This window comes from Coptis chinensis, chromosome 3 (genome assembly GCF_015680905.1).
Source record: "Coptis chinensis isolate HL-2020 chromosome 3, ASM1568090v1, whole genome shotgun sequence".
NCBI lineage: Eukaryota > Viridiplantae > Streptophyta > Magnoliopsida > Ranunculales > Ranunculaceae > Coptis > Coptis chinensis.
This window is the reverse complement of record NC_141458.1, coordinates 114,224,271-114,250,435: the sequence shown is the minus strand read 5'-3', so window position 1 is coordinate 114,250,435 and position 26,165 is coordinate 114,224,271. Positions and strand designations below refer to the sequence as shown.

Here is a 26,165-nt window from a genome sequence, read left to right as displayed (position 1 = left end):
TTAGAAAAAACGCATGCGGTGTTGGCAAAACCATGCCATAAAAGCCCACTTAGCAGCCCAAGCCCATGCGGTGTTAAAAAAACCGCACTGAGAGATTTGATAAATACCAAAACTGAAACCAAATTTTGGCCAATTTGGTGTTTAATTTGGTGTTTTCATCAACATGTGACTATCCTGAAGATGAAAAAACACCAAATTGTTAGAAATTTGGTATTAGATAATAGGAAAGTATCACTACTAAATATGATCTAAGGTACCCGTTATACTCATTTCCCGCTCTAGAGAAACAAAAGCTGATAATTACATCAACAGTGGGGCCACCTGACAGCTAGACTTACAGAAACCCCCTGTCCTCCATTAACCCAAAAATGATGGTTTGGCCGCTCTCTTCCCTAAAAGAATTAGGTTAAATAAGATACCACTGTAACCGAACCCACCACTCCCCTCCCTCACTATATATAAACCTCTCAACACTTAAAAACACTTGAACCCCAAAATTCACACTTCTAACATGCACCAAGGTAGTGTTGGCCGGTCATCTGTTCCGGTGCTTCTCGGCCTCACACTATCTTTCCTACTCCTCTTCATAACTCCAGTGCTTGGGTCTACAATATGGCCTCATCACAATATCAACAACACTGATCTTGTTTTTGGCGCTTCCAAGAAATTTGAAGGCTCATCAGATTTCGTCCATTTAAGGTACCACATGGGCCCAGTGCTCACCTCAAATATCACCGTTCATCTAATCTGGTATGGCGCATGGCAAAAATCACAAAAAAAAATCATCCGTGGGTTTCTAAACTCAATCTCAGCCGTTGATTCAAAACACCCATCAGTTTCTAGTTGGTGGAAAACCGTACAGCTGTACACTGACCAAACTGGTGCGAACATCTCGAGGCATGTAAATGTTGGTGATGAAAAAAATGATAGGTTCTACTCACACGGTAAATCTCTTACCCGTTTATCTATTCAGTCCGTCATAAAATCCGCCGTGACCACACGCACACACCCTTTACCGATAAACCCTAAAAGTGGGTTATACCTCTTGCTGACGTCAGATGATGTACACGTGGAGAATTTTTGTGGTCAAGTTTGTGGGTTTCACTATTTCACATTCCCTTCAATTGTAGGCTATACTTTGCCATATGCCTGGGTGGGTAATTCAGCTAAACAATGTCCGGGTTTTTGCGCTTACCCATTTGCTGTACCCAATTATATACCCGGTTTAAAACCCGTTAAATCACCAAATAATGATGCGGGTGTTGATGGTATGATAAGTGTTATTGCACATGAACTTGCTGAGTTGGCAACAAACCCGTTGGTTAATGCATGGTATGCGGGTCAAGACCCGAGTTTTCCAACCGAAATTGCTGATTTATGTGAGGGTATTTATGGAACTGGAGGTGGTGGATCATATACTGGTCAGTTGATGGAGGATCATGATGGTGCCACGTATAATATGAATGGAATGAGGAGAAGGTTTTTGGTTCAATGGGTTTGGAACCCGGTTGTCAACTATTGTAGTGGTCCTAATGCGCTGGATCAGTGATTTAGCGATAGTGATGATATTTTATTTTTCTACTTTTTGTGGAACTTGGTTTTTTTTTTTGTTGAATGTTATTAGGACTTGTTTTTGTTGTAATAAGATAATACGTGTATTTAGAAGAGGTTAGCCAATTGATTATGTTCCCGCATTGTTATACTTTAAAGTGGGTTGTTGAGTTTAAGAGGGACATAAGTTTGGAAAATAATAAAGGAAAATTTCAGGACGTTTGGACGTTTGGATGGAAATATGTAAATTTTGTCTGAAGTCTGAACGTCAATGACCCCCTGCAGCAAATGTTGGAGTGAAGGACATATAACATTATCTTATACTAGAATATCGAATAGATAAACTGGCACAACTACATAGAAAAGCAAACATTAGTTGATTTTTGCTTTACTTTATCAACTTTTTCCTTACCTTTTTCTTTTACGCTTTGTTTGTTACTCGTAGAGTTGTAGCTGCTCGATGCATTAATATATGGCTATGTCGCTATGATCCTGGATTAATGGTTTTTCAGAAGCACAAATCGGCTTTTGTGATGTTTATGTTCTCGATAAAATGCTTTTTCGCGGAAGTGACGTGATCATCAAAACATTTTTTATATTTAAAGTGCTTTTTCGCAGAACTTGTTAAACCCTAGATATGGAATTGGCTTATTGGCCGATGCGTGAAACCTTAAAAAGTTTATACGGTTCGAACCTTGTGTTTAAATTTTGACGAATACCAAATTATACATTCGAACTTGTAGTCAAAGAGCAGCAGCACAAATATTAGTACTGCAAACCATAGTACAAAATATCCTGATATATCGCGATATTTGGAGATATCTATCCATATTTCAAAAAAAGATATATAAATATGATGATATGTTTAGAGATATATAAGACTGTAAATATCAGTTATATTTCGGTAATATTTGCGATATTTGTAATATTTAGGGATATTTTGAGATATTTGGCAATATTTTGTATATATAACAATTTTATTTAATATTTACCATTATATTTTAAATAAATATAAATAATGTATCATGATATATCAAAAAATATCTACAATATCTACAATATTTGTCGATATTTTGAATATATCTACGATATTTGTATGTGAAACAATGTCAAATATCCCTAAAGAGGAGGATATATCCACGATACATATCTAAAAATTGAATATCGATAAATACCCATATCCTGATATTTTGTACTATGCTGCAAACAATGTGCCAGATTCCACCGAGTATACAAACAGAACCTAACCATAAATTACTCGAAAGTCCACAGATAGCATTTCTTTGTACACCAATAGATAGCATTTCTTTGTGAACACAAGCAGATGAGTGAATTCCCAACATTTTGGTTGGAATGTTGCTCGTGCTTTGAGTCAAGAAATCACTTGCGACAGTAAGGGATTTAGTAATTTATTGACATAATACTAGTGCGACTATCAAAGAAGTTTGTTTTTCTTGTTTTTGGTTAATCAGGACTTAAGGGGGAGTGAGGAGTTTGAAGCTTGAGTTAGTGCGTCAGGTGAGTAACATTCACGAAATCACGAACCAAATTCCTTGGTGCTTATCAGCGCTCTTACGGGACAAATTAGAACGTCCACGAATTGCTGTTGGATCACAGGATCACACTCCAAAACAATTACCACCCTAAGAAATATACCACATGAAAATGCTTGGTAGACCAAATAAATAGTACGTCAAGTAGAAAGTCTCTAAGACTCAGAGCACTTCCATTATTAGGTGCACCGTGCACGGCCTGTCCCACTGCAAAGGGCATTGATTGAGCACTTGCACAGTTGCACCTGGGCCGGTGGGCAATTCCAATTTCCAACTTCCCTTCAACTCTGTGCAAGTATCAGGGTTGAGCACTTGAGCCTATGTCTAACCTTTCGGTTAGCCTCAGTGGTCCACCAGTCCATGGGCGTACGATTGTACCTCATTTGTGTCGTAATTGTCGGTAATGGTGTTTTCACTCCATCATAAAAATTCATACCTAGAAACAGATCACAGTAACTAGGTAAAGGAATCAAAACTTCCCTCCAAGGTATACAAATCAAATCACTGTGCAACTTGTTACATAGGGCTTGAGGAATACCGGAAGACGCTAAATTCAGCTCTTTTCATTTAATTTAAAGCAAGGCCGAAAATATCGGTCGATTTATCCCGCCGATATATATATCGTTTTCATACCGAATATATCAAAAAGATATATATATCAGCGCAACTTATATCGTTTGACTTGGTTGGACAGTTTGACTTTTGGGACTGTTGACCGATATATAACGATATATTCCGATATAATACCGGAATTTTCGATATATTCCGATTTTTTGATTTTTTGAATATTATCAGCAAAATAGGCAAAAACGATTTATCTCTCCGATTTATATATCTTTTTTTGGCCTCTCCGATTTATCCCGAAAAATAAACCTTGATTTAAAGATAAACACTTATTTTCTTTTTCACATGTCTAAAAAACCCCTCTATAAGTCTGCAATGTCCACTCTCAGATGTCGTAGAAGAATGGGTTCATCTTTCCTTCACAGATGTCCACAAACAATGGTCGCCCCTTAAATGGTTAATGATTGCTATAAACAGTTGAGTTAGTCAACTGACAAAAGCAGGTATGTTCTGCAAAGAAATTCGTGACTGACTCAAGGTCCCCACAAATTATTGTTTGGACGGTAAAGCAGAATCTGCTTGTTTCCCCCTTGACAATTGACATCACCTCAAGCCAGGAAATGTAATGTCTGATCCAAAATTCATCCAAGATAAGTCAATGTCATGGATGCATGCAGACTTGCAGATCATCGTTTTTAGACTTTAGATGTAGAAGAGTTATGGTCAAAGTGGATTGCGGTCTACTCAAAATTAGAACAAGATCGAACACTTTTTATCCCCGCATAAGGCTTGATTAAGATATCTTCAGCTCCTCTAGGCTCTAACTACGGGTATAAAGACAGAAGATCGAACATGACTATCAGCGGCTCAGCCCTACAAATACATGATTCAGTTTGCTAGTCTGGTTCTGAGTTCTGACAACACATAAATGATATGCTGCATGACCTACTATTACCGAGCACTACAAAAAACACCTTTTCCAGCTTTATTATTTCTACTCATATTAAAGAAAGTGTAGCTACCCAAGATAACTACTGTAGCTTCGGCATCTAATATAGTGGGTGAAATAATGAAATGAAAATGCCTGTCCTTTCATGGCTAGACGAGCGAACAATAGCTTCAGTGCTCTACATTTTACCTTAGTGGCTTAGTGGATTAATTACAAGAAACGTGATCACTGCCACTTTCCGAATTGATGAGACTGATGTATAGTGAGCTTCAAGCATCTGTCAGTCTGATGGGATTGCTTACATTTCAATGTTGAAATGACTAAGATTGTTGCAAGGAAGACTGGATGATAGATGTTAGAGAAGGATGCATCCGAGCTTTTCTAATTGAACGAGCATCACTTCTTCCTTCTGCATATTCCTCTCCAAGTGGCCATCTTGGCCGCAAATCAAACTGCAAAAGCATTAGCAATTAGTTCAGTGCAAAACTGGAGTTCGCAATAAAGTATTATGGACACAATACTCAAGTTAGAAAAAGTCTCAAGGTATGGGCTCATGAAGAAGAGCTTGATGCCACTCATGAAAGTGACAATATCACACTTCAATTCCAACTAAACAGTTTTCATGACAATTCCATGATCAAAACTTTCGAAGTGTCTCATCACAATTCCATTTGTATGGATACTAGGCATAACCTATTCGTGGCATCAACAGTCCATATATGATCAACTATTCAACTCATTGTTGTTGACTGAAATCTATGATGCACATACAGGATTTAGTGAGTAACATAACACTGAAAGACGGATCTGATGACAATTGTTAAGGCAACAATAGGTTTAAAGGAAAATGGATCTCCTGACAACTTAATACTTGACAATATGCAAGAATGATTCAAAATTCCTAAAGAAGTCTTTTAGACAATAATTTTCTGATAATTTATTTTTTTGTTTCCAATAGGTAAGATGTACAGTGATGCTGACAGATTTTGAACCAAGGTCTGTGGTAACAACTCCCCAAACTTCACCACATAAGTTAATTGGCATCTAAATTCAACTTTGTTGTTATGTCTGTCTAGGCAAATGATATGCAGCACAAAGTAAGCTTCTTTAACAACAGTTCAAATTCCAAAAATACAAACCACATAATCGTCTGGTTCATCGGCAGATGGTGGTGGATCAAATCTCCCCTTGCTAAAATGTTCGATCCCAGTCCATGCAACCATTACACCTTTCAAGAAGATAAGCATGCAATCAGCATTTCAAGAAAGATTGTAATGAAGTCAAACACCGATATGTAAATCCATGTCTGTCGACTAAGTAATACAAAGAAAATAAAAGCTGAAATTAAAACCATGATGCTTCTCTGATGTACCTAAAGATAAGTCAGGTAAAACTCGGTGGTGTTTCAAGTAAGCAAGAGCAAAACTGAAAGAGGATAAAGAGTGGGTCAGATTACTATGACAAATTAGTATAATATACGCAAATGACACGTGGGTGTGCCTACAAGGAGAAGGTTTAGGTTATTTTAGTGAATGTCATCTCCCCACCATAAAGATCATCACTGGAAATTAGCTCATCCAGAAATTTCTATCCTTGTCAAAAATGGGTGGCAAAACTGAAAAATCCTGGACCATTGGACGTATCCAAAAAGTTCAAAGCAAATATTAACGAGTTTAGAACTTTCCATAAGAACTGATTTAGTACGAAGATGATCTGCTTTGTATGGATCATTTAGACAAAAATGAGTCCGAACTCTTCTTCTTGTGGGCCCCACGAACATGTGAATTTTGGTGACATGTAAGTGTCATAATAACATATTAACCTGACTCATATATATAATGACTGAGAGGTCATTTAAAGAAGAGGACAACTGACTGGAGCATACAAAGTTTGAACCCATAAAAAAAATTGAATAATACATATAATACAGAAAACAAAAAGCTTGTTGTATTCACTGTTTAGGCAACTGCCCAGTTTTAATCCATTTTTTCAACAAATGATTTGCAGTAATTTACTTAATTGGAATAACCATTACAATAAGATGGTTTCCCATGGTTTCAACAAGTAGGGATATATTTATAAGCTTAGCTAATGAAAAAGTACGAGGATATATTCTCTTAATCCAACGAGAAATACACTCATAGATGGTTCGGTAGCCTACTGTCATTTTACTGAACCAGCTCATCTTAATATGCAGAAGAAAGAAGGCATGTGTCCTACCATTGTCAGTACAAAGTCTAGGAGGGGGACAAACAAGTTGCAGATCGTTTTTCTTTACAACCTCACCAAGGCGGGACCTGACATACTGATTTGACGCGACACCTCCTGAAACCACCTACGAGAAATCAAACAAAGAAAACAAAATAAGTTTAGACAAGCTGAAAGTACAAGTATGACAGATTCAAGACAACATAACAAAGTACTTTCAGTGTAAAGATCTGCTAGGCTACCCAATTATGCAGACCCTCAAAAGACCAAGAATACGTACTTCGTAGTGTATATAAATTTACCAGCCATACCAAAGGTTACATTGAAAAATAAAAAAGAATGAATGAGAGAAAAGCATTTGCAGTATTTGAACAAGAACTGCCTTCAAAAGAAAAGCAAGTCCTATACTGTGACCAAATAACATAGAATACAAAAAGAATGCACAGTACCAAATATTTGATGGAGGGTTCAATCCTCAATGCCCAATCGATTGCTCGTTCACACCTTTCTTCTAGATGTAAAACTGCAACTCGCTGCAGTTTGCATGGATCCACAAATAAGGTTAATGAACCATTCCTGGACAAATCTAGAAAGCAAATTATTGCAAATTTTTAAAGGAAAACAAAATCACACGACTGCATAATCCAAAAGCCTTAATTTTCTATTAAACCTGGAATGAAGCAGCGATATCCGCTCGTAGACTTCGGTCATAGCAAGTTGAAGATGAAACAGGTATCTCACCATTGCTGCAAACAACCTATACACATCAACTGGTGACAAGGCTAAAGATAAGAAAAAAGAGAATAAATGGGAGCCTACTTTATGTTTCAAAGAAAAATACTTATGGGGCCATGTGAATGATTTCATAACACGTTCTTGAGTCAGGCATCTTTTCTTGTTTTTATTCAATAGCTAAAGTAAAACTTCCATCAACCTGGCATGCCATCTTCATATATATTCCTACACCAGCTAATGTAGGTCTTCTCAACTCTAAATATAATGGAATTCTCTAGTAAATTGTACGTGGAATTAGGAAGTGAATAGGCTATGGGCTATGGTTAAGCTGCTCTGATCAGGCTAGGCGCTGTGGTGAGCCTAGGGGATAGACGAGAGTGTTGGGGATACTAGGCGCCCCTTGGGCGGGGGATGCTAAGGGTGAGCCAACCGCAGTAGCTCGTAGGCAATGGGCCTAGGCACTCACTCACGGAGGTGTTTTTTCCCCTTAGGCTGTTATGTTCCTATCGTCCTCCCATGCAGATAGGATCTGAATTTAACCCTCCTCCTCACCTCCAAAAAACAAATAAAAAAATAAAGGGAAGATCAACATATTCAAAAGTCTAAAATTTAAACTAATTTATTTATTTTTCCATCCAATTTAACAAGACTTTCTTGTTAGCAAACATTACAAAATGAGATTTCCTCAATTAGTCAATTTTAAGTTATCTACTCTTCAGCTGAATGCCATAAAATTCTCCATAATTAAATAGATCCCTTGTGTTAACTTCCATTATTCAACGAAACAAATACAATGTTCTGTGCTGCTGCATACTAGCTCCTAGCCCTACACTAGCTACTAGCCCTCAAAAGTGTTAACATATATTGTGATTTGTGAATGCATTTCTCCATTATTTTTACCCAGAAAAACACAATTAGAAAAAATAATATTCCACATTCTTTTTATATTCTTCCACATTCTTTTTCTTTTCAGGAATCTTCTATTTTCACAAAAATGGGGAGATTCTCCTTTCAGGGAATTTTTTTACTTCTACAGAGCATCAGAGCCTATATAATAACAAGTAAAAGCTGCTACAGTTCAAAAGAAAGATAAAAGATGTGAATTAGGCTCACTACCCAAAATGAAGCAGGAAGGTTAATGCTCAATGTACTATTGCACAGAAATAAAAGCCTTCTACTTACATATTTTTGGCTTCAATTGCCAACCTTGCTTGAGTCTTCAAACCGGCATAAGAGAAATTACAATCCTTATACTGTTTCATTGGAACCTGTAAAGCAGATAAATTCTGAGGTTACATCCGACTAGAATTATGAAAACATATGAACTTTTACAATTCCAAGTAATTGAAGGGGAACAAGTTGGCACCACAATGCAACCATTAACAGGCCAAAGCAATTGTGAGGTCTTGGACGATCATAATCAACAACGACAAGTAAAAAGAGGACGTCTCAAGACACAACTTACTGAGAACTTTATTGATTGTGAGTTTCCTTCACGAGCAAGCTGCTCTAAAGCAGAGCCACCACCCTTTCTCATGTCAAGGCCAAGCCATCTCGCTGTCTTATCATAGGCCTCACCAATTGCATCATCTATTGTAGTCCCAAGTTGTACATAATTGCCAAGGTCACGTGCAAGGACAAGGAGGTTATGTCCACCTAAGGATTAAACAGTAAATATTATATGCCAGCTTCATGCCAGAATGAGCTTCACAAAAGTATAGAAAAGCAGAAATAACTTCCTACTTATAAGCTACTAGCCTAATCAGTCAAAATATGCTACAGTTTCATTAATAACTCGGGCCGGAATTTGTAAAGGAGTGTTTCTGGTAAGATTGTAAGAACATATCTTTCGTTAAATTATATCATTATCGATTCATTAGATATAGAGATGGTTAGCTTCCTACATCCATTAAAAACACTTATAAATACGTTCTGCAAGTATAAGAATTGAAGGCAACTTGCAGAGAAATTTTTTCCCAGACGAGCAATTGCAGGTAATGGACACCCCCATTTGGTCACTTTTGCTCCAAAATATTGCAGTTGCCTACTTTCTTAAAGGAACACTAATAGTCAACACTCAACACTATGCACAAATTATTCCCCCATAAATGTGAATCAGAAGTTCAGAACAAACTCCCAGACTGGTCATTCTAATGGAGATTGCATAAATCCCCAAATCAACATTCTTCATAACACAAGTTCACTCATAAATTTCTGTACAAGCTCGAAACACAAGTTATCCATCAAAACCTTCACATTAAGTAATTTACGCCTACATTAAATAACTTTCTTATTTCCTTTGTCAAACAAAAATTTTACTAGAAATGGTCAGCGAAGTGGCATTTGGTGATGGATACATGCAACGAATACGAGTAAATACAAAGGTGTACATTTATGCACCTGAAATCAGAAGGGTCAAGAACGGAAATTGCAGCTTCCTCTCAACTAACCTGATACAAATTTTAGCTTTTTATGACAATGGCAGATGGAAATTTCAAAAATGATTTACCATGCTTTGCTCTCAATTCATAAAAAATAAACGAAAAATCCCACATATGAGTAGTGACAAACTAGGGAGAGAAACACGAATTAGAAAACTACAATTTTGCAAATAATCCTTCACAAGAAGTTTCCAGCCTTGGATAACTATTTACTTGAAGTAATTGCAATTCAACTTGGACATATCTACAAGCAAGACCTTTCATGCGATCCACGTTATAGTCCAATATAGTTCTGACGTCCTTTCCATGTTAAATTCATGTAAAAGAGTAGATGATCTTACATGGAGATCAAAATTAAATACCTGGCAACAAGAGCATGTGCTTCCATGTGATGAATTCCTACAATAGGTAGACTGAAGCTCCCAGCAAGTTTTCGAGCTTTCCGGACACCAACTGCAAAATATAACGAAGATACTCAATCACATAGCAGAATTTCAGAGTATATCCTTTTGTAACAGTAAATAATAGATTATACAATCAAGATAAGCTCAAGTCTACAGCGGAAATAACATTCTATATCCCAGATTGTGTTATACGCTAACAGATATTAGAGCTGAGTCAAACACAGAACAATTGAATATGGTATGAGGCATAGAGTACAGCTGAATATCTGATTAAAAATCAGCTGAACTAAATAAACTATTAAGAATGTGAGTTTGGAGCGGATTTATCATATGCATTACCACGTAAGCAAAGACTTAAACCAGGACCAATAGTAACAGCAACTGCAGTAAGGTCTTTCTCAGTCAAATCCGCTTCGTCAAGTGCCTGTTGAACTACCTGCAAACAAGAAACGAAATTGTGAAACCATATAACATTATAACAACATATAACATACTAAATGTCATTTACCTTATCGATTACTTGTGAATGTGCTTCTTCAGCCATTTTAGGAGCAACACCACCGTATTTTTCAAGCAAATCTGCCTTGACAAAGTTTAGACGTAAAATAATTAGCTACAGATCAACATATAAAGAATGCACAACAAGAAGCTACCATACCTGAGAAGACACAACTTGGCTAAGAATTTCCCCATTGCTTCGAACCTAAACTAAAAAACGTTAAATCCAGTAGAAAAAAAAATGTGTGTAATTTATTAGCGTACATTTTATTACGAACTTACAACAGCGGCAGCAGTGTCATCACAACTAGTCTCGATGCCAAGTAGAATAATATTGTCTCTGATATTTGTATTTCCATGTGGGGGTTTAGAAGAGTCAAGTTGGGAGGTTGTGATAGATTTCATTTGGCAACTCATTCTAAAATTGGTTTTTAAAGCGTGGGAAAATTGTGGTCTGAAAAGGAGATTTGAACGAGATATTGTACTACTTTTAGAGTCGTCAATACTAAGCTCACCATTCTTCTGTACTTGGATAAATCAATAATCGAAACGCAGTCTATTTTAAGTGTCAGGTGTCGATTTAAGGCCTCATTCTTTTGTTTCATTGAACGCTGAAATAGAAAACCCGTACTCTTATAGGGCATTAGGATTTAGGTCCAATAAGAATTTAAATATTTTGTAAGCCCGTTTTCATTCCGATTTCAAGCCCATTTACTGAATTTATGTACTGAACTTTTCACACCTGCCTGTATTTGCTTGTTATTTTGAAGAGTTGTAAGTTGTAAGTTGCATCTTATCTCTTGGTGTAACGATAATGACCCTCCGAAAGCATTAAGTTTCAACTTTCAACTTGCCAAAACTCCAACCAATAAGTTTTTTCGTGTCATTATTTAAGATTGGGATTTATATTATTTTAGTGAAAAGCTCAATTCTTAACAACGAGATGTTCCAACAGTAAAATATTAATTAAATGGTGATTGCTTAATTATTTTGTATTAACTTTCTCCATAGCTCATTCAATGATTTTCTTCTGCAATGGGCCTATGATACAGATTAGAGAATCACGGTCCAAGATGTCACTCTTGACTAGAATGGCATCATCAGTCGGAAATTACAATTACATTATAGATTGGGAGTTTCAAATGGATGGTTTGATACGCATCAAAGTTAGTATTTGTTTTTTTTTCCTTGCAGTTACCCTATCATTGGGCCAACCTTGGGCCTAAAATTTGTAGAAAACAACTCTAACCTCTTAAAAGCCTAACTGAACAATAGTGAAATAACATGTGAGCCTTAGTGGGATGTTGATGGTGAAAGTAACATCTTATGAGAACGCTGATCATCATGTGCCCAGTAATGCGTATGTGTTTGGTACATTGGTATCAGAGAACCTAATTAGTGTTGTACACGATCACTACATCACATTCCACCTAGACATTGACATTGACGGCTCAGATAATTCCTTTGTTAAAATGAGTCTCGAGAAGGTAGAAACATCTCTGGGTGAATCACCCAGAAAGAATTACCTAAAAGCTAAAAGACATGTAGCTAAATCCAAAAATGATGCACAAATTAAGTTGAAACTTTATGATCCATCCGAGTCTTATATTATAAATCCGAATAAGAAATCTAAGGTGGAGAACCCGGTTGGGTATAAAATTGTACCTGGAGGCATAGTACAAAATATCCCGATATATTGCGATATTTGGAGATATCTATCCAGATTTCAGAAAAAGATATATAAATATCACGATATGTACAGAGATATATACGACTACAAATATTGGTGATATTTGTGATATTTAATGATATTTGCGATATTTGGTGATATTTTATGTATATAACAATTTTATTTAATATTTACCATTATATTTCAAATAAATATAAAATAATGTATCATGATATATCAAGAAATATCCATGATATTTGTCGATATTTTGAATATATCCACGATATTTGCATGTGGAATAATGTCAAATATCCCCAAAGAGGAGGATATATCCACGATACATATCCAGAAATTGAATATCGATAAATACTTATATCCTGATATTTTGTACTATGCCTGGAGGAACTTCAGCTAGCTTACTTGATGTCCATGATCCTCCTCAAGTAAGAGCAACTTTCACAACCAACCAGGTAATCTTGAATTTTAGTCATGCAAAATTCAACTGTAGAAATCGTGCATAACACTTCTAAAATTTAAGTTGTTATGTATATTTATGGTTTGAAATCACGACAATAGGAGTTAGGACAATTATTATTATTATTTAGGGACATACTATAGCGTCACCTTCATTTTTTTTTTTCATCAAAATAAGTTTTAACTTTCTTTGATTAGATTTGGGTGACTCCATACAACAGAAGCTAGTGAGGAATGGGCGGGTGGGCTCATAGTGTGTACCAGGGTATGGTCTGAGAGGTATGACTAAACAATATACATCATCATCATAAATTGTGCGGGAGGCCTTAATCTAGCAAATTATGATCCTTGATTAATATGTCTTAAATAAATATTGTCTATGCATATAAAGTCAAATTGTTATAAATGCGCTGAAGGCCTGAATATAGCAAATTCTGATCCTTGATTAATATGTCTTAAATAAATATTGTCTATGCATATAACGTTAAATTGTTGTAACAATACTATAATTGGTAATGTACATGACCGGCTGATCGAGAACAAAGATATTGTTCTATGGTACACTTTGGATTCCACCACATACCATGCCAACATGATTTAATTTCCCTTTCATGCCTACTGTGTCATCAAGTTTCGATTTGAAGCCGGTCAATTTCTTTGAAAGTAATCCAATTCTTAGGACAACACCCACAGTCAAAAAGGATTTACCTATTTGTAAGGCAGTGGCTTCTGCTTGATTAACATATTCACTATCTTAATGCGCATGTCACCCTCTTAAAATAGTATGTAGTTTTATGTACAACATATGACTTCTATTTCACACAAAACTTCAAGGTAATAAAAACACATTCTATGAAACAACATTTGAGCTAGCTAGTATTTTGATGGAAATTAAGATTAAAGTTGGAAAAAAGACATTGATTTTGGGAGATTGCAAAGAACTCATGATGATGTTGAAAAGTAGGGGTGTCTCTTTTTTTCGAAACCCTAATTTTTCTAAATTCCGATATGATATTTTTCCGAATATGGCAATAATATTTGTGTTCTGATATCTGAAATTTCGATATCCAATTTTTTCGAAAAATAATTAGATCGGAATTGGATGTGTTTTCAAAATCTGATTTGATCCGGTTTCCAATTAATTTCCGAATTTTTAATATATAGCGGTCTATTTCATATAGTTATTAAATTAATACTACATATAGTTTACAAACCAAATAAAAACCTTAGAGAAGTAGAACATTGTCTCTTTCACAACTTCAAGAAATCAATATTGTCATTCTAGTACATGTCTCAATTTATTAAATATTCAAATTTATCGAATTAATGCACTAACATGAAGAATAACTTTGCTGAATGAACATGTTAAAAAGTCTAAATTATTGTTATTGAATTAATATATTTCAAAATGAATGTATTAACTGGATAAAAAATGGCTATTCTAAACAAGAATCCGATTATATAATTCAAATTTCCAATTTACTTCCATATTTTGCAGATTCCAAAGTTTTCGAAAAAATTTCGATTTTCTAAACTTTCCGAATTTGGAAAAAAAATTTGTCATCTGAAAAATAATTAGATCGGATTTGGAAAGGATATTACCATTCAAAAAAATTTGGAAATTTTTCCGAAAGTCCTTTATTACATCCGAAGTCACTCCTACTGAAAAGAAATGGAACAGGTAGGCGCTGGTAGGGAGCTCTCAGAATTTATTTCTAAACTCTCTTATATGTGTGGAACTAATTAATGTAATGGGTTGACTTTCTAGTTTCACTGAAATATGCCATTAAGTGGACATTGAAATATGCCACTGCCACTGTTGAACTCTAGAGACTTTGTAAGATGCTTAATATGATATTAATGTGATAAGTTATTATCGAAAAAAAAAAAAAAATAAATTGGTACTTACGAACCATCTATGATATTAATAATGTGTTTTCTTGATAAAACGTTATTTTATCGAGAAAAATAACAAGTTTTCAAAAATCTACTTTTCTTTAGATAAATTGGTATATCGGTACCCAAAACCGAGAACCATCTATTTTTGGTGCTATATCGACTTGTGTTATATCGACATTCATAGTACAAAATGCCGCTCCATATATCGTGAAATATCGAGCGATTTTTTGGAGAAACCGATATCAAAATATTCATGATATGTTCAGGTTATTCCGGTTTTGTAAAGAAACTCCCTCTGCCGACATTTAAAAAAAAATGTATTTCAAAGAAAAAAAACGATATTTGTAAATATCGGTGCATATATGTAATAAAAGTACTTGGTTTGAAATATCAAATGGAGAGTGAAGCCAAAAGTTCCTCCTCACTTCACAGCATATCAAAGAAAAACAAATTTTCGATGAGTACCAATTGGGTATTGGCTATGATTTGTATTTGGTTGCAAATTTGCCAGAAGAATCATAAAAAATGAAACTTTTTATCAAAATGGATGTATGGTTAAGAACGTGCGTTCAGATACAATTTAAAATGTCACATTTCCTAGTGAGCATGAACAAAGTAGTTCTTCTTCTCACAGAACAATCCACAAGAAAAATGTTTTTGGAACGGAAATTTGTCAAGATTTTCCATGAAATATCGGAAAAATCTACTTTTTTGCCCCAGCGCACGAAATTTTGTACTAGATGATATTCAGAGCAATCACAGATTCACAGCTATAGCCTATAAAGAACTTTGAATGGTTATTTTCTCAATACATTTGGCAATCATTTCTAGAATGAAAGACAAAAACCAAAGAGTAAAATGTCGTAGAAAAGGAATCCGAATTTTGTATTTTTGAACATTTTCATTCCTCACTTGTCCGTTAAATACAAATTCAATGCTTAGTTGGGGGCCTAAACTTGAAAAAGAATTGGTCCGAAACCAATGAATTTCAGTTTTGGGCTCCTGAGGTAGGCTGAACCATAGTACAAAATATTTCGATATATCGCGATATTTGGAGATATCTATCTAGATTTCAGAGAAAGATATATAAATATCACGATATATTCCGAAATATATACGACTGTAAATATCGGTAATATTTTGATGATATTTATGATATTTGTAATATTTGAGGATATTTTGTGATATTTTGTGTATATAACAATTTTATTTAATATTTACCATTATATTTCAAATAAATATAAATAATGTATCATGATATATCAATAAATATCTATGATATTTATCGATATTTTGAATATATCTACGTATCGTGAAACAATGTCAAATATCCCCAAAGAAAAAGATATATCCACGATACCTATCCAGAAATTAAATATCGATAAATATTTATATCCTGATATTTTGTAGTATGGGCTGAACACCTGTGTCCAAACTTCAAATATGTGAACCCAAACTCGAATCAAGTACCTCAGAATTCATATTTCAGAGACAATTTTCGCAAGGAAAACAAACTTCAAGACGAGGAGGGGGGAATTGAACAGTGAAACCTCTTGATACACGAGGTTCTAAACTTTGGTAGTCATTGTTGTTATTCAGAACAACCCCCGAAGCCTAAGAGCTTGGCATAGAAACCCATCTAGCGGCTAGCGCAAATTACATCTCAAGGTTCACAATATTTCCCAATTTGATTGCTAGATACTCCAGTCTACTTTCTTCCATCGGTATCATGAATTCCAATTCATAACGCATTTAGATTGGTGCACATCAAGTACATATCATTGGCTCTTAGGCAAATGCGAATTTAGTGTGGAGCCTTCAACTTTTTTGAAGTCTATATAACCCAGTAATATCTTGACCAATATTAGCAACCTGCAGAATATTCAATCCGATCCGTTGTGGATTCTGTGAACAAAGATATGATAAGTCATAGATTCTATGAATCCAGCAGATTAAACTCTATATTTGACCCCCAAAATAATATAGAGTGGGGGTGAGTTGTAAACTTGATATAAAACATGGGTTGGGACGGAATATTTGAGCTGCCCACTCAACACACGCAGGATTATAAAACACCATGTTTATGACAAACTACTTGGAATCTTTTGAAGCTCCACTTGTACTACCTATGCATGCTTATAAAAGTTGTCCACTAAGCACTAAACAGCACCCTCTGAATCCTTATCAAAAACTTGTGAGTTCTTGTGCCACCTTACGCTAGTTTAGTTGGTCCAAATTTTCAAGTCTTCAGGCTTCACAAGAGAAACAACGAGTTAAGAGTGATGGAAGGAAGAACTGTTCTGAAGTTCTTCTTTCTTCTGTTAGGTCTGCTTGTTGTTCTTTTCTTCACTCACTCACCCGATCATACACCTACAAACAAAGCAACTGAGTTTCTTGATTGCTCCAATTATTCTTCATGGTGTACTTTTAAAAACAGGTTCCAACCCAAAACAAATAATCTCAACAGCCCAAAAAAACCCAAATTTATAAACCATAATACACAAGTCCCTACCCATCCTCTTGATCCATTAACCATTCAAGAAATCTATAAAACCCGATCAATCTTATCGTCTTACCCACCTTTCAAATCTTCTCCCTTCACAGTCCACACTTTAGTCCTCGAAGAACCCGAAAAACCACTAGTGGTTAAATGGAAAAAAGGTGACCCGCTTTTACCCAGGCAAGTTTCAGTAATTGCAATTATTAATGGTAAATCCCACGTGCTAATAGTGGATCTGGGTTCGGGTCAAGTTATTCGTGATGTGGTTAGTTCATTAAACGGGTACCCGGTAATGACAATCGAAGATATGAATTCAGCAACTCGGGCCCCATTAGCTGATGCAAATTTCAACCGTACGATTATTGCTAGAGGTATAAAATTATCTGATCTTGCATGTTTACCAATTTCGACAGGGTGGTTCGGTAAAAAAGAAGAAAACCGGAGATTAATTAAGGTACAGTGTTACTCTTTACAAGGTACAGCTAATTTTTACATGAGACCCATTGAAGGGTTAACTGTTCTTCTAGATATGGATACTAAAAAGGTTGTGGAAATATCGGATCAAGGCCGGAATATTCCGATACCAAAGGCCGAAAATACCGATTACCGGTACTCCAAGGTGTTAAACAAGGTTAAACTAATAAACCCAATATCAATAGAGCAACCGAAAGGCCCAAGTTTTGTAGTTGAAGATGGGCATTTGGTTAAATGGGCCAATTGGGAGTTTCATTTGAAACCCGACCCAAGAGCTGGTGTTATAGTATCAAGAGCTATGGTTCGGGACCCAGATACAGGAAATTTGAGAAATGTGATGTATAAAGGAATGACTTCAGAGTTGTTTGTACCTTATATGGATCCTACTGATGCTTGGTATTTTAAAACTTACATGGATGCTGGTGAATATGGATTTGGACTTCAGGCTATGCCGCTTGACCCTCTTAATGATTGTCCTCGCAATGCACATTATATGGATGGTGTGTTTGCTGCCGCTGATGGAGTACCGTTTGTAAGATCAAATATGATTTGTGTGTTTGAGAGTTATGCAGGTGATATTGGCTGGAGACATGCCGAGAGTCCCATCACAGGAATGGAGGTGAGTACGAATTTCAATGATCACTTAATATATTACGTTAATTCCAGAATAATTTCATTAACTATCTAGATGATAGCCCAAGGCATCACGAAGTTAAACAACTTTCATATTGGTGTTCGCTCAACCAATATGGCGTGCATTAGGCAATGCCCTAAATAGGCTACCTTAGCATTTTTCATGAACATAGCGGCATAGTGGAAATTGCACATTTCTTGGCCTGATGGTGATGGACTCGGACTTATCTCTTTGGAAAATTTTGTTTTGGGCAGATTCGCGAAGTGAGACCAAAGGTGACGCTGGTGGTCAGGATGGCAGCGTCTGTAGCTAACTACGATTACATTGTTGATTGGGAGTTTCAGACAGATGGTCTTATCCGAATTAAGGTTTGCTTTTATCAGTGATTGTATACCTGTTGAATTTTTGGTACTAATTAACACTAGAAATCTAAAAAGCTTAAAAAGATAAGAAAAGGACACTGCCATTTTGGATTTATGCCCTTTTGTAAGGGTCTCCGAGATAATTTGATGTGTACAGTAGGTGATGTTTCTACTGATGCAGATTATTATTATTTTTTTCGATAATAGTTTCTACTGATGCAGATAGGTCCTACTTTCCAGTTTCCACTGAGATAGTGGGAAAATAATGGAATCCACTTGTTGAAAACATTAAGCTTTTCGTTTTCATCAAGGATATGGTTGATTTCTAACTTTCTTTTTGTGGCTGCAAATATGATTGAAAAATCACAAGCTATTATCATAGAGGCGATATAATCCACCGAGAAGTTTTCTTCTGCGAGAATAAACAAAGCAACACAGTCTCTTGATTGGGCCCTAAGCGAAAACTGAACCGGATGTCTGTAAACTAGGAGACACATGGTTTGTTAGGTTATCTGGATCAAATGATCCATATATTAGACTGTACCCGTGCCACAACTGTACTTTAGAACGAGGGGGTGATGTGTAATCGTTGTATTCTAGTCCACCTTTTCCTCGCCATGAAAACACACCTGTTGGATTATGGTTATAGTAAAAATGACATGGACATCACCCCTGGTTAGGTTTGATATTTTTGACCAGTATTTTCATGTTCTCTGGTATATTTCATGTTCTCTGTTTTGTAACTATATATACTGAATACCTCATTCTGTATAACTTTTACAGGTTGGACTCAGTGGTATTCTAATGGTGAAAGGCACCTCTTATGAGAACATGAACCAAGTACCAAACGGACAAAACCTCTATGGCACCCTATTGTCTGAAAATGTGGTCGGAGTCATACACGATCACTATGTCACATTCTACTTAGACATGGATGTAGATGGCTCAAATAACTCATTTGTGAAAGTAAACCTAGTCAGAGAAGAAACTTCACCAGGTGAATCACCAAGAAGAAGTTACTTGAAAGCTAACAGACATGTTGCCAAGACTGAGAAAGATGCACAGATCAAGTTCAAACTCTATGACCCTTCAGAGTTTCATGTCATCAACCCGTCTAAATTGACTAGAGTTGGCAACCCTGTTGGATATAAAATTGTTGCTGCAGGTACTGCTGCTAGTATACTAGATCCACAAGATCCTCCACAAATGCGAGGCGCGTTTACAAACAATCAAGTAAATGTTATCATTATTTTCTTATTCATTTTAGTTGTTGCATTACTGTGAGGAGGTGTGAGTACTAAGTTTTATTCCCGACGCTTTTCATCATTTATTGTGATTGTTTTTTATTACTCAATCGTTTTATTTTTGTTCTGGTTTCAGGTGTGGGTGACTCCATATAACCGAAGTGAGCAATGGGCTGGCGGATTATTTGTCTACCAAAGTCATGGAGAGGACACACTTGCTGTATGGTCTGAGAAGTACGACATCTAAACTTCAACTTTCTTTTAAATATTATATACTCATTAATGTTAGATCAATATGATCAGCAATTTAACTACCTCCAAAATTTGCTCACTTTATAGTATAATATAGTAAAGAAATACCAGTGTACTAAGAATGTAGCAGACTTATCTTACAATGAAATTTGTTGCAGGAATAGACCAATCGAGAACAAAGACATCGTCTTATGGTATACATTAGGATTCCACCACGTACCATGCCAGGAGGACTTTCCCATCATGCCAACTGTATCATCCAGCTTTGATCTAAAGCCTGTGAATTTCTTCGAGAGTAATCCAATTCTCAGGACGCCACCTAATGTTGAAGAAGATTTGCCCATTTGCAGAGCTGCTGCTTCAGCTTAATGGATAATTCTGTCTCACTCTAAGAGCACATGTATATATGTTAAACCGTACAATGCCTGAAAGAATAGAGGTCTTCAATTCTTCATTAACAAAATAAGAGGGCGGAGTTGAAAAAGTTAAATAGCGGAAAATGAGGGTGCTTTATGAATTATGATATCAACGCATTTCAAGTTTTCAGTAATCAAACGAGGTAATGCGTGAGAACAAAAAATAAAGCGTAAAATATATACATACCTATTAAGGGTTTCATCAAGATGTCAATAAATTTTACAAAAGCTTTTACAACACAACCATTACCATAACGTGCCTTTTTAGTCTTGGTAATTTTTCCAAAATAATAATTGGATAACGTGGTTATAACTATTTTTCTAACCATTCAGAAAATCATTTTAGTGTCATGAAGACTTCATAACCAAACGAAAGACAGCTGCTACTATTACTAATAACTACAATGTAAATTAGACACATTAAGTAGAAGGGCGAAGCTTGTGTAACAGGAATGAAGAAAATTACCAACAGGAAAGCTAGCTACTTAGAATTCAGCTCAAACAAAACAAATGCAGTCTAAACAAGTATAGCAACTTTGTTTTCCCTCAAGACAATACCGTCTCTGTTTTCTTTACAACCATTCCAACTCACCGTTCTGACATGTGACTGTGAGGCAGTGATTTTCTTCCCTGCATCTGACAAGTGGCTCATGGGAGTCATTTTGTCCAGTTTGCTACAATAACAGCATAAATAAAATCGAAGCCACATAAGATCATCACCAACAGTCCAAAACATTTTAGCTTTTCGTCTTCTCACCCTCCAGGTACTTCAGAACTCCATATACCACCGTTCCAGCCACGAACAAGAAGACTGTTGGTGTGAAGGAAGGGTACAGATACTTCACAAAGAATTTATCCCACTCTTCAGGAAATAAGCCTGTTCAAGTAGAAACAAAAAAATACGACTTGTCTCAGGAGAAATAATAACCATGAGAGTTGGACTGAAAACAGAAGTACAGAACACCTTTAATAACCATTGTTCATGAAATGCGACAAAACTTTACATTTGACATAAACCACATAACCAAGAGATGCCTCGCACATCAAAAACATTTTTTCGCCAAAAAGTGTAATTGTATTACTTAACGAAAAAGAATAAAGAGAAAAGTGCAAATGAAAAGGGGAAAAACAGTAGGAGGGAAGGCATAATATAATTCTCCATGTATCATAAATGTATATCAACGACATAAGATTGAAAGAGGAGAAGATTTTTATGCGAGAAGGGGTTATTTTTAGGTAGAAGTTGCGGACCAGCTAGTTGTTTTCTCCAAATCTGGAAAAGGATCTCCATTTCCAGGATACAGATCTCCATATGCTTTTGGTGAAAATTCTACTAGTTGTCAGCTACCCGTAAGTAGGTTCTGTGGCATTATTTTCTCTGATTATTCCATCTGCCAAAGCCCTACTCCTCAACAATAACTTGCCATAACTTTCCAACTTCATCACTTTACCATAGCCCTTTAGATCCACCAAGAGAGGTCCAAGTAAAAGAAGGGAAAGTGGACCAATGCAGCAAGCCAGCAAGCCACACCTCGCTTAGAAATGATTAATGTGGAGCTCCGATACCAGTTCAGACCATGGCAACATGTTATTCATAGAAAGACAATTGTGACTTTGAACTTTGAAGGTTGGAGTTAGAAACACTATCTTCCCTTTCTAGCTCTCCACATGGAAGATTATAGGAATAATAATAATAATAAAAAATCTCCACATGGACAAGACGAGAACTTGAGATGACAATAACAACTTTCAACTAAGGAGGGAATCCTTACTTTCAACTAAAATTCAAACTTGCATGCGAAAAAAATTCAACTTAGGACAAAATGAGTACTACCTACTAAGAAGCTAATTGAAGAAATATAAACATTAACAACTTATACGAAACTATCCCCCAGCCCCCTCCTTTTATTCTTTCTAAATCCAAAAGTTCCTACAAAATATGATACTTGATCTCAGTATCTCAATTTCTTTTTCCACAAATGTACTTTGACATAACAGTTATAACAGGTTAAAAACATTAACGCGGTAGATTTTCAGTTTTATACCAGAAAAACAATATTAAGAACAAAGAGGTTTCAATATTATACCTGAAGCAGCAAGAGCAAGACCTTCAATAATAATCAAAGAACCAAGACCCAACCAAGTTAAAAGAAAAGCAGTCTCATAACTGTTCGGTTCTGGAACTTGAGTTTCTTTCTTCTTAGTTAAAAAATCTGGTTTTTGTAACGGGGTTCTTCGAATAATCGCTGCTCTTTCTCCACTTATCTTTTTCTTCTTTCCATCTTTACTTTGAACTGTTGAACCAAACCCGACACTTGGTTTCTTGGTTTGAACTGAAGAAGAGTTTTCTTGAGTTGGTTCTTCTGTTGGTGAAGTGTTTGTTGCTTTTATAGTCAGTCTAGTTTTTGGTGGGAAGTTAAAAAGTGAAGAGATTGGTTTGTTCATAGAACATGAATATTGGATTCGAAGTGCCATTTTTTTTTGGTTTCAGTTTACGTGGTTGTTGATGCACCCTGTTTTATACCGTAGATAGAAAGATTGATTTCTCATTGCTAGTTTCGTCAGAAAGCTTGGTATTTCGGTAGATTTTTTTTTCCCGCTAAGTGATATTTCGGTAGATTACGGTGACATTTTGAGATATTAAATATAGGGCGGAAATGCCGGCACTTTAAAATTTGTGAAAATTGCAAAATTAGAGATCGACAGATTTTTGGCCCAGCCGCGTGTTCTTAAAATTGAATCTAGAAAAATTTGATGTTTCCAAACTTAGTAGATTGTGCTTCTTATTACAATTGTAGGTAAACATTTAAACTGGAAAACAGGCTTAGCATTAACTGCAACTGAGGAAGCAGACCCCCTTGGCTACTCGTAAAGCTTGGAGTGGGATAATCGCGGTGTGGGGATAGCGAGAAGTGCTATACGTTTCTTCAACTCTATACCAAATTCTTCTGATAAATCCAACATTGTTCCTTGAGGCAATTCCCAGTTGAATGAATGCAAAAGTGATGCTAACAAATAAGAGACCAACTTCTCAGCAATAGATATTCCAACACATATCCTCCTCCCTGACCCAAATGGTAAATATCGGAAATCGTTTCCATTATAATCCCATTGATAACTTGAATTCATGAATCTCTCTGGTTCAAATGTCAATGGATTTTCCCAATATTTTGGATCTCTTTGAATTGCCCATGCATTCACAAATATTTTAGCACCTTTTGGAATCAAATAGCCACCTACAATGCATGATTCCCTTGGGCAGCGAGGTATTAATAAAGGAGCTGTTGGATGTAAACGGAAGACCTCTTTGACTATAGCATCTAGATAAGGTAAGTTGGACAAATGAGTCTCTTCAACCACATTGTTTAGGCCTACAACTTTGTCTAATTCTTCTTGAGCGTTCTTCATTATTTCTGGTTGGTTTAGTAACTCTGTCATTGCCCATTCTACTGTTGTTGATGTCGTTTTTGTCCCAGCCAAAGTAATATCCTGTTGACAATATATGTCCTGTCAGATTATCAACATATATGCCATATATGCCATAGCAATCCTTTTCAAAAACGGAACTCCCAAGAATATTTGGTCCTATGCATTTGGAATTTAATGGGCCTTTTAGATTTTGATCCCACTTTTTAGTGCCCTAGTTAGGATTTCTTCCTTGCATTATTAGTACCTTCTATACATTGACATGTTTTTCGGGTTGGTTCCCAAGACCTAACGACATCATCTGAACTAAAAATACACACCTTGAGTAATAAAAAACCACCTAAATCCGAATTAGGACCATTAAAGAGGAGTAAAACCTAAAATCCCTATGTCATAAACTCATAATTTTGTAATGGCCGGATAATTTGATTTGGTTGTCTAAATTTTGTTTATATGAGATACGTATCATCTTTTTCTATGATCTAGGACCAACTGATTTGTTATGTCGCAGTGCATGTGGAGAAGTGATTGAGAAAATACCATAAGCAAGGCCTTCAAGTGAATTACTGTAAGTTGTGTCTTCTGGTTTCCTTGATCTATAAGCTGCAGCAACACTTGGAGAAAATCCTTGTTTTCTTTGTCCCTGTTTTCTACTTCTTCTTGTTGAACTTCCATTTTGCGTCGTTCATTAATAACAAACTCAAATATTTGATCAAACCACTTGAGTATCTCTCTCATGCGGCGTTCCTTGCCTTGTATATCAAATTTGGCTAGCACAGGAAAAAGATCCGAGACGTTGGGTTCCCCTATTAATCCCACCATTTTGTGTGCAACCTGTTTAGCAACAATATGTCAATACATAGAATAAAATTCAAGAAAACAGAATATGGAGATGAGAAAAAGTAACAACATTAAGAGAAATAGGACAGAGATCGAACCTTTCGAAATTTGGTAGTTACACGACACCTTTCCTCGCCGTTAAGAGTGTTACCCCACATCATGTTTGTTAAAATATTGAACATAGCAAGAAGAACATGTTCCCCAATGTCAATAGAAGTCCCAATTTGGGAATGAACCTTATTCACCATGTTGCGGATTTCTCTTTGGCGTAAGTCATATAGAGCCTTTAGTCTCTCCTGGCTTAGTAGCTCTCTGACACATACTTTGCGTATCATACGCCAATGTTCATTGTAGGGAGAGAAAGCCATGTCCACAGCACCATATGTACCAACAAACGCTGCCACTGGTACATCACGGTCGGCAAAATTGGCATCCTGGTCTTTAAGGACTTCCTTTGCAACTTCTGGGGAACTAAATATAATACCAAGTTTGCTCCCTAGTTGAACCTTCATAACTGGACCATATTTCATAGATAATTTAGCAAAGCCGCGGTGAAGGTCAGGATCAAGAAATGGGAGATTTCCAAGTATTGGTAGACCCCTAGGCCCCGGTGGCAGTAGAGCTTTCTCCTTCCCTGATCTCATTGCCAACCAGTTCCACCATGCTATGGCTACTAGTACTACTGAAAGTATGAGTCCTGCTTTACTGTACTCATCTTTACTTTGCTCCAGACACCACGAGAAGGCCTTAGACATCATTGCTGCAGCTTCAATGATGTTCAGATCATTTGAGGTTAAATAAGTTGGGCATGGTCATAGTACATTGTCAAAGTTGGACAGAATTAAAAGTGAAGATATAAAACTATAAGTTTCCAGCCTGGATGTTGCGATGGATCCAAATTTTCTTGTCACAATTTTCAAATTATGCTTTTCATTTGTATAGTTGCATAAAAGCCAATTACCCTGGGATAAAATATCATCAGTATAAAGTGTAAGCAGGTGACAATTGACAACTGTAACCTTACAGGCCGGCCGGAATGCTAGCAAGAGTGTTGCATACATGCTCTGCAGTA

General features: G+C 36.1%; 6 protein-coding genes across 9 annotated transcripts; 3 read left to right on the top strand and 3 right to left on the bottom strand.

Moving 5' to 3' along the window:
* The first annotated feature begins 341 nt into the window (after positions 1-341).
* Positions 342-1,694, top strand: EXL3 (EXORDIUM like 3). Its single transcript, XM_086596219.1, has one exon. The coding sequence runs from the start codon at positions 512-514 to the stop codon at positions 1,547-1,549; it is 1,038 nt and encodes a 345-aa protein (XP_086452345.1). The 5' UTR covers positions 342-511; the 3' UTR covers positions 1,550-1,694.
* Positions 1,695-4,630: 2,936 nt separating this feature from the next.
* GCP1 (glycoprotease 1) lies at positions 4,631-11,493 on the bottom strand. 3 transcript variants are annotated; one of them, XR_015215298.1, is made up of 14 exons: positions 11,186-11,493; positions 11,064-11,108; positions 10,914-10,988; positions 10,745-10,841; positions 10,364-10,454; positions 9,961-10,010; positions 9,026-9,216; positions 8,743-8,828; positions 7,496-7,571; positions 7,275-7,358; positions 6,838-6,952; positions 5,990-6,042; positions 5,757-5,845; positions 4,631-5,069 (listed from the first exon to the last, which is right to left on the bottom strand). XR_015215298.1 is itself a non-coding variant. In XM_086596217.1 (13 exons), the coding sequence occupies exons 1-13, from the start codon at positions 11,318-11,320 to the stop codon at positions 4,938-4,940; spliced, it is 1,266 nt and encodes a 421-aa protein (XP_086452343.1). In that variant the 5' UTR covers positions 11,321-11,469; the 3' UTR covers positions 4,631-4,937. The 3 variants fall into 3 exon arrangements, 2 of the variants coding, with proteins under 2 accessions (XP_086452343.1, XP_086452344.1); XM_086596217.1 differs by lacking the exon at positions 5,990-6,042 and having other exon boundaries at positions 11,186-11,469; XM_086596218.1 differs by lacking the exon at positions 5,990-6,042 and having other exon boundaries at positions 10,914-10,984; positions 11,186-11,279.
* A 429-nt stretch (positions 11,494-11,922) lies between these two features.
* LOC147513206 (copper amine oxidase family protein) lies at positions 11,923-13,804 on the top strand. The gene is given in 8 exon segments (XM_086598873.1): positions 11,923-12,073; positions 12,179-12,574; positions 12,975-13,042; positions 13,245-13,271; positions 13,273-13,326; positions 13,570-13,609; positions 13,612-13,646; positions 13,649-13,804. Coding segments are annotated over 8 exon segments (906 nt in total). The 3' UTR covers positions 13,784-13,804.
* Positions 13,805-17,094: 3,290 nt separating this feature from the next.
* On the top strand, positions 17,095-20,911 carry LOC147513205 (Copper amine oxidase family protein). The gene is made up of 5 exons (XM_086596214.1): positions 17,095-18,538; positions 18,808-18,921; positions 19,699-20,148; positions 20,296-20,393; positions 20,570-20,911. Exons 1-5 carry the CDS (start codon positions 17,228-17,230, stop codon positions 20,778-20,780), a joined length of 2,184 nt encoding a protein of 727 aa, XP_086452340.1. The 5' UTR covers positions 17,095-17,227; the 3' UTR covers positions 20,781-20,911.
* Positions 20,466-23,344, bottom strand: LPA2 (low psii accumulation2). 2 transcript variants are annotated; one of them, XR_015215296.1, is made up of 3 exons: positions 22,915-23,344; positions 21,420-21,704; positions 20,466-20,836 (listed from the first exon to the last, which is right to left on the bottom strand). XR_015215296.1 is itself a non-coding variant. In XM_086596216.1 (2 exons), exons 1-2 carry the CDS (start codon positions 23,300-23,302, stop codon positions 21,565-21,567), a joined length of 528 nt encoding a protein of 175 aa, XP_086452342.1. In that variant the 5' UTR covers positions 23,303-23,344; the 3' UTR covers positions 21,192-21,564. The 2 variants fall into 2 exon arrangements, 1 of the variants encoding a protein (XP_086452342.1); XM_086596216.1 differs by lacking the exon at positions 20,466-20,836 and having other exon boundaries at positions 21,192-21,704.
* Positions 23,345-23,534: 190 nt separating this feature from the next.
* On the bottom strand, positions 23,535-25,918 carry LOC147513203 (labd-13Z-ene-9,15,16-triol synthase, chloroplastic-like). The gene is made up of 3 exons (XM_086596215.1): positions 25,192-25,918; positions 24,794-25,087; positions 23,535-24,316 (listed from the first exon to the last, which is right to left on the bottom strand). The coding sequence occupies exons 1-3, from the start codon at positions 25,849-25,851 to the stop codon at positions 23,690-23,692; spliced, it is 1,581 nt and encodes a 526-aa protein (XP_086452341.1). The 5' UTR covers positions 25,852-25,918; the 3' UTR covers positions 23,535-23,689.
* Between the last annotated feature and the right edge of the window lie 247 nt (positions 25,919-26,165).

What these genes read in the sequence shown, in the direction of transcription:
- EXL3 (XM_086596219.1), top strand. Translation starts at nt 512, where the DNA reads ATGCACCAAGGTAGTGTTGGCCGGTCATCTGTTCCGGTGCTTCTCGGC.
- GCP1 (XM_086596217.1), bottom strand. Translation starts at nt 11,320, where the DNA reads ATGAGTTGCCAAATGAAATCTATCACAACCTCCCAACTTGACTCTTCT. An exon ending in CTTGACCCTTCTGATTTCAG is followed by an intron (nt 9,217 to 9,960) that starts GTGCATAAATGT and finishes TTTAATCCTTAG; the next exon opens with GTGGACATAACCTCCTTGTC. An exon ending in ATATCGCTGCTTCATTCCAG is followed by an intron (nt 7,359 to 7,495) that starts GTTTAATAGAAA and finishes TGCAAACTGCAG; the next exon opens with CGAGTTGCAGTTTTACATCT.
- LOC147513203 (XM_086596215.1), bottom strand. Translation starts at nt 25,851, where the DNA reads ATGATGTCTAAGGCCTTCTCGTGGTGTCTGGAGCAAAGTAAAGATGAG. An exon ending in TAACTACCAAATTTCGAAAG is followed by an intron (nt 25,088 to 25,191) that starts GTTCGATCTCTG and finishes GTTGCTAAACAG; the next exon opens with GTTGCACACAAAATGGTGGG. An exon ending in ACTTGAAGGCCTTGCTTATG is followed by an intron (nt 24,317 to 24,793) that starts GTATTTTCTCAA and finishes TATTGTCAACAG; the next exon opens with GATATTACTTTGGCTGGGAC.
- LOC147513205 (XM_086596214.1), top strand. Translation starts at nt 17,228, where the DNA reads ATGGAAGGAAGAACTGTTCTGAAGTTCTTCTTTCTTCTGTTAGGTCTG. An exon ending in GTCCCATCACAGGAATGGAG is followed by an intron (nt 18,539 to 18,807) that starts GTGAGTACGAAT and finishes TGTTTTGGGCAG; the next exon opens with ATTCGCGAAGTGAGACCAAA. An exon ending in GCGCGTTTACAAACAATCAA is followed by an intron (nt 20,149 to 20,295) that starts GTAAATGTTATC and finishes TTCTGGTTTCAG; the next exon opens with GTGTGGGTGACTCCATATAA.
- LPA2 (XM_086596216.1), bottom strand. Translation starts at nt 23,302, where the DNA reads ATGGCACTTCGAATCCAATATTCATGTTCTATGAACAAACCAATCTCT. An exon ending in TCTTGCTCTTGCTGCTTCAG is followed by an intron (nt 21,705 to 22,914) that starts GTATAATATTGA and finishes CTACTTGAACAG; the next exon opens with GCTTATTTCCTGAAGAGTGG.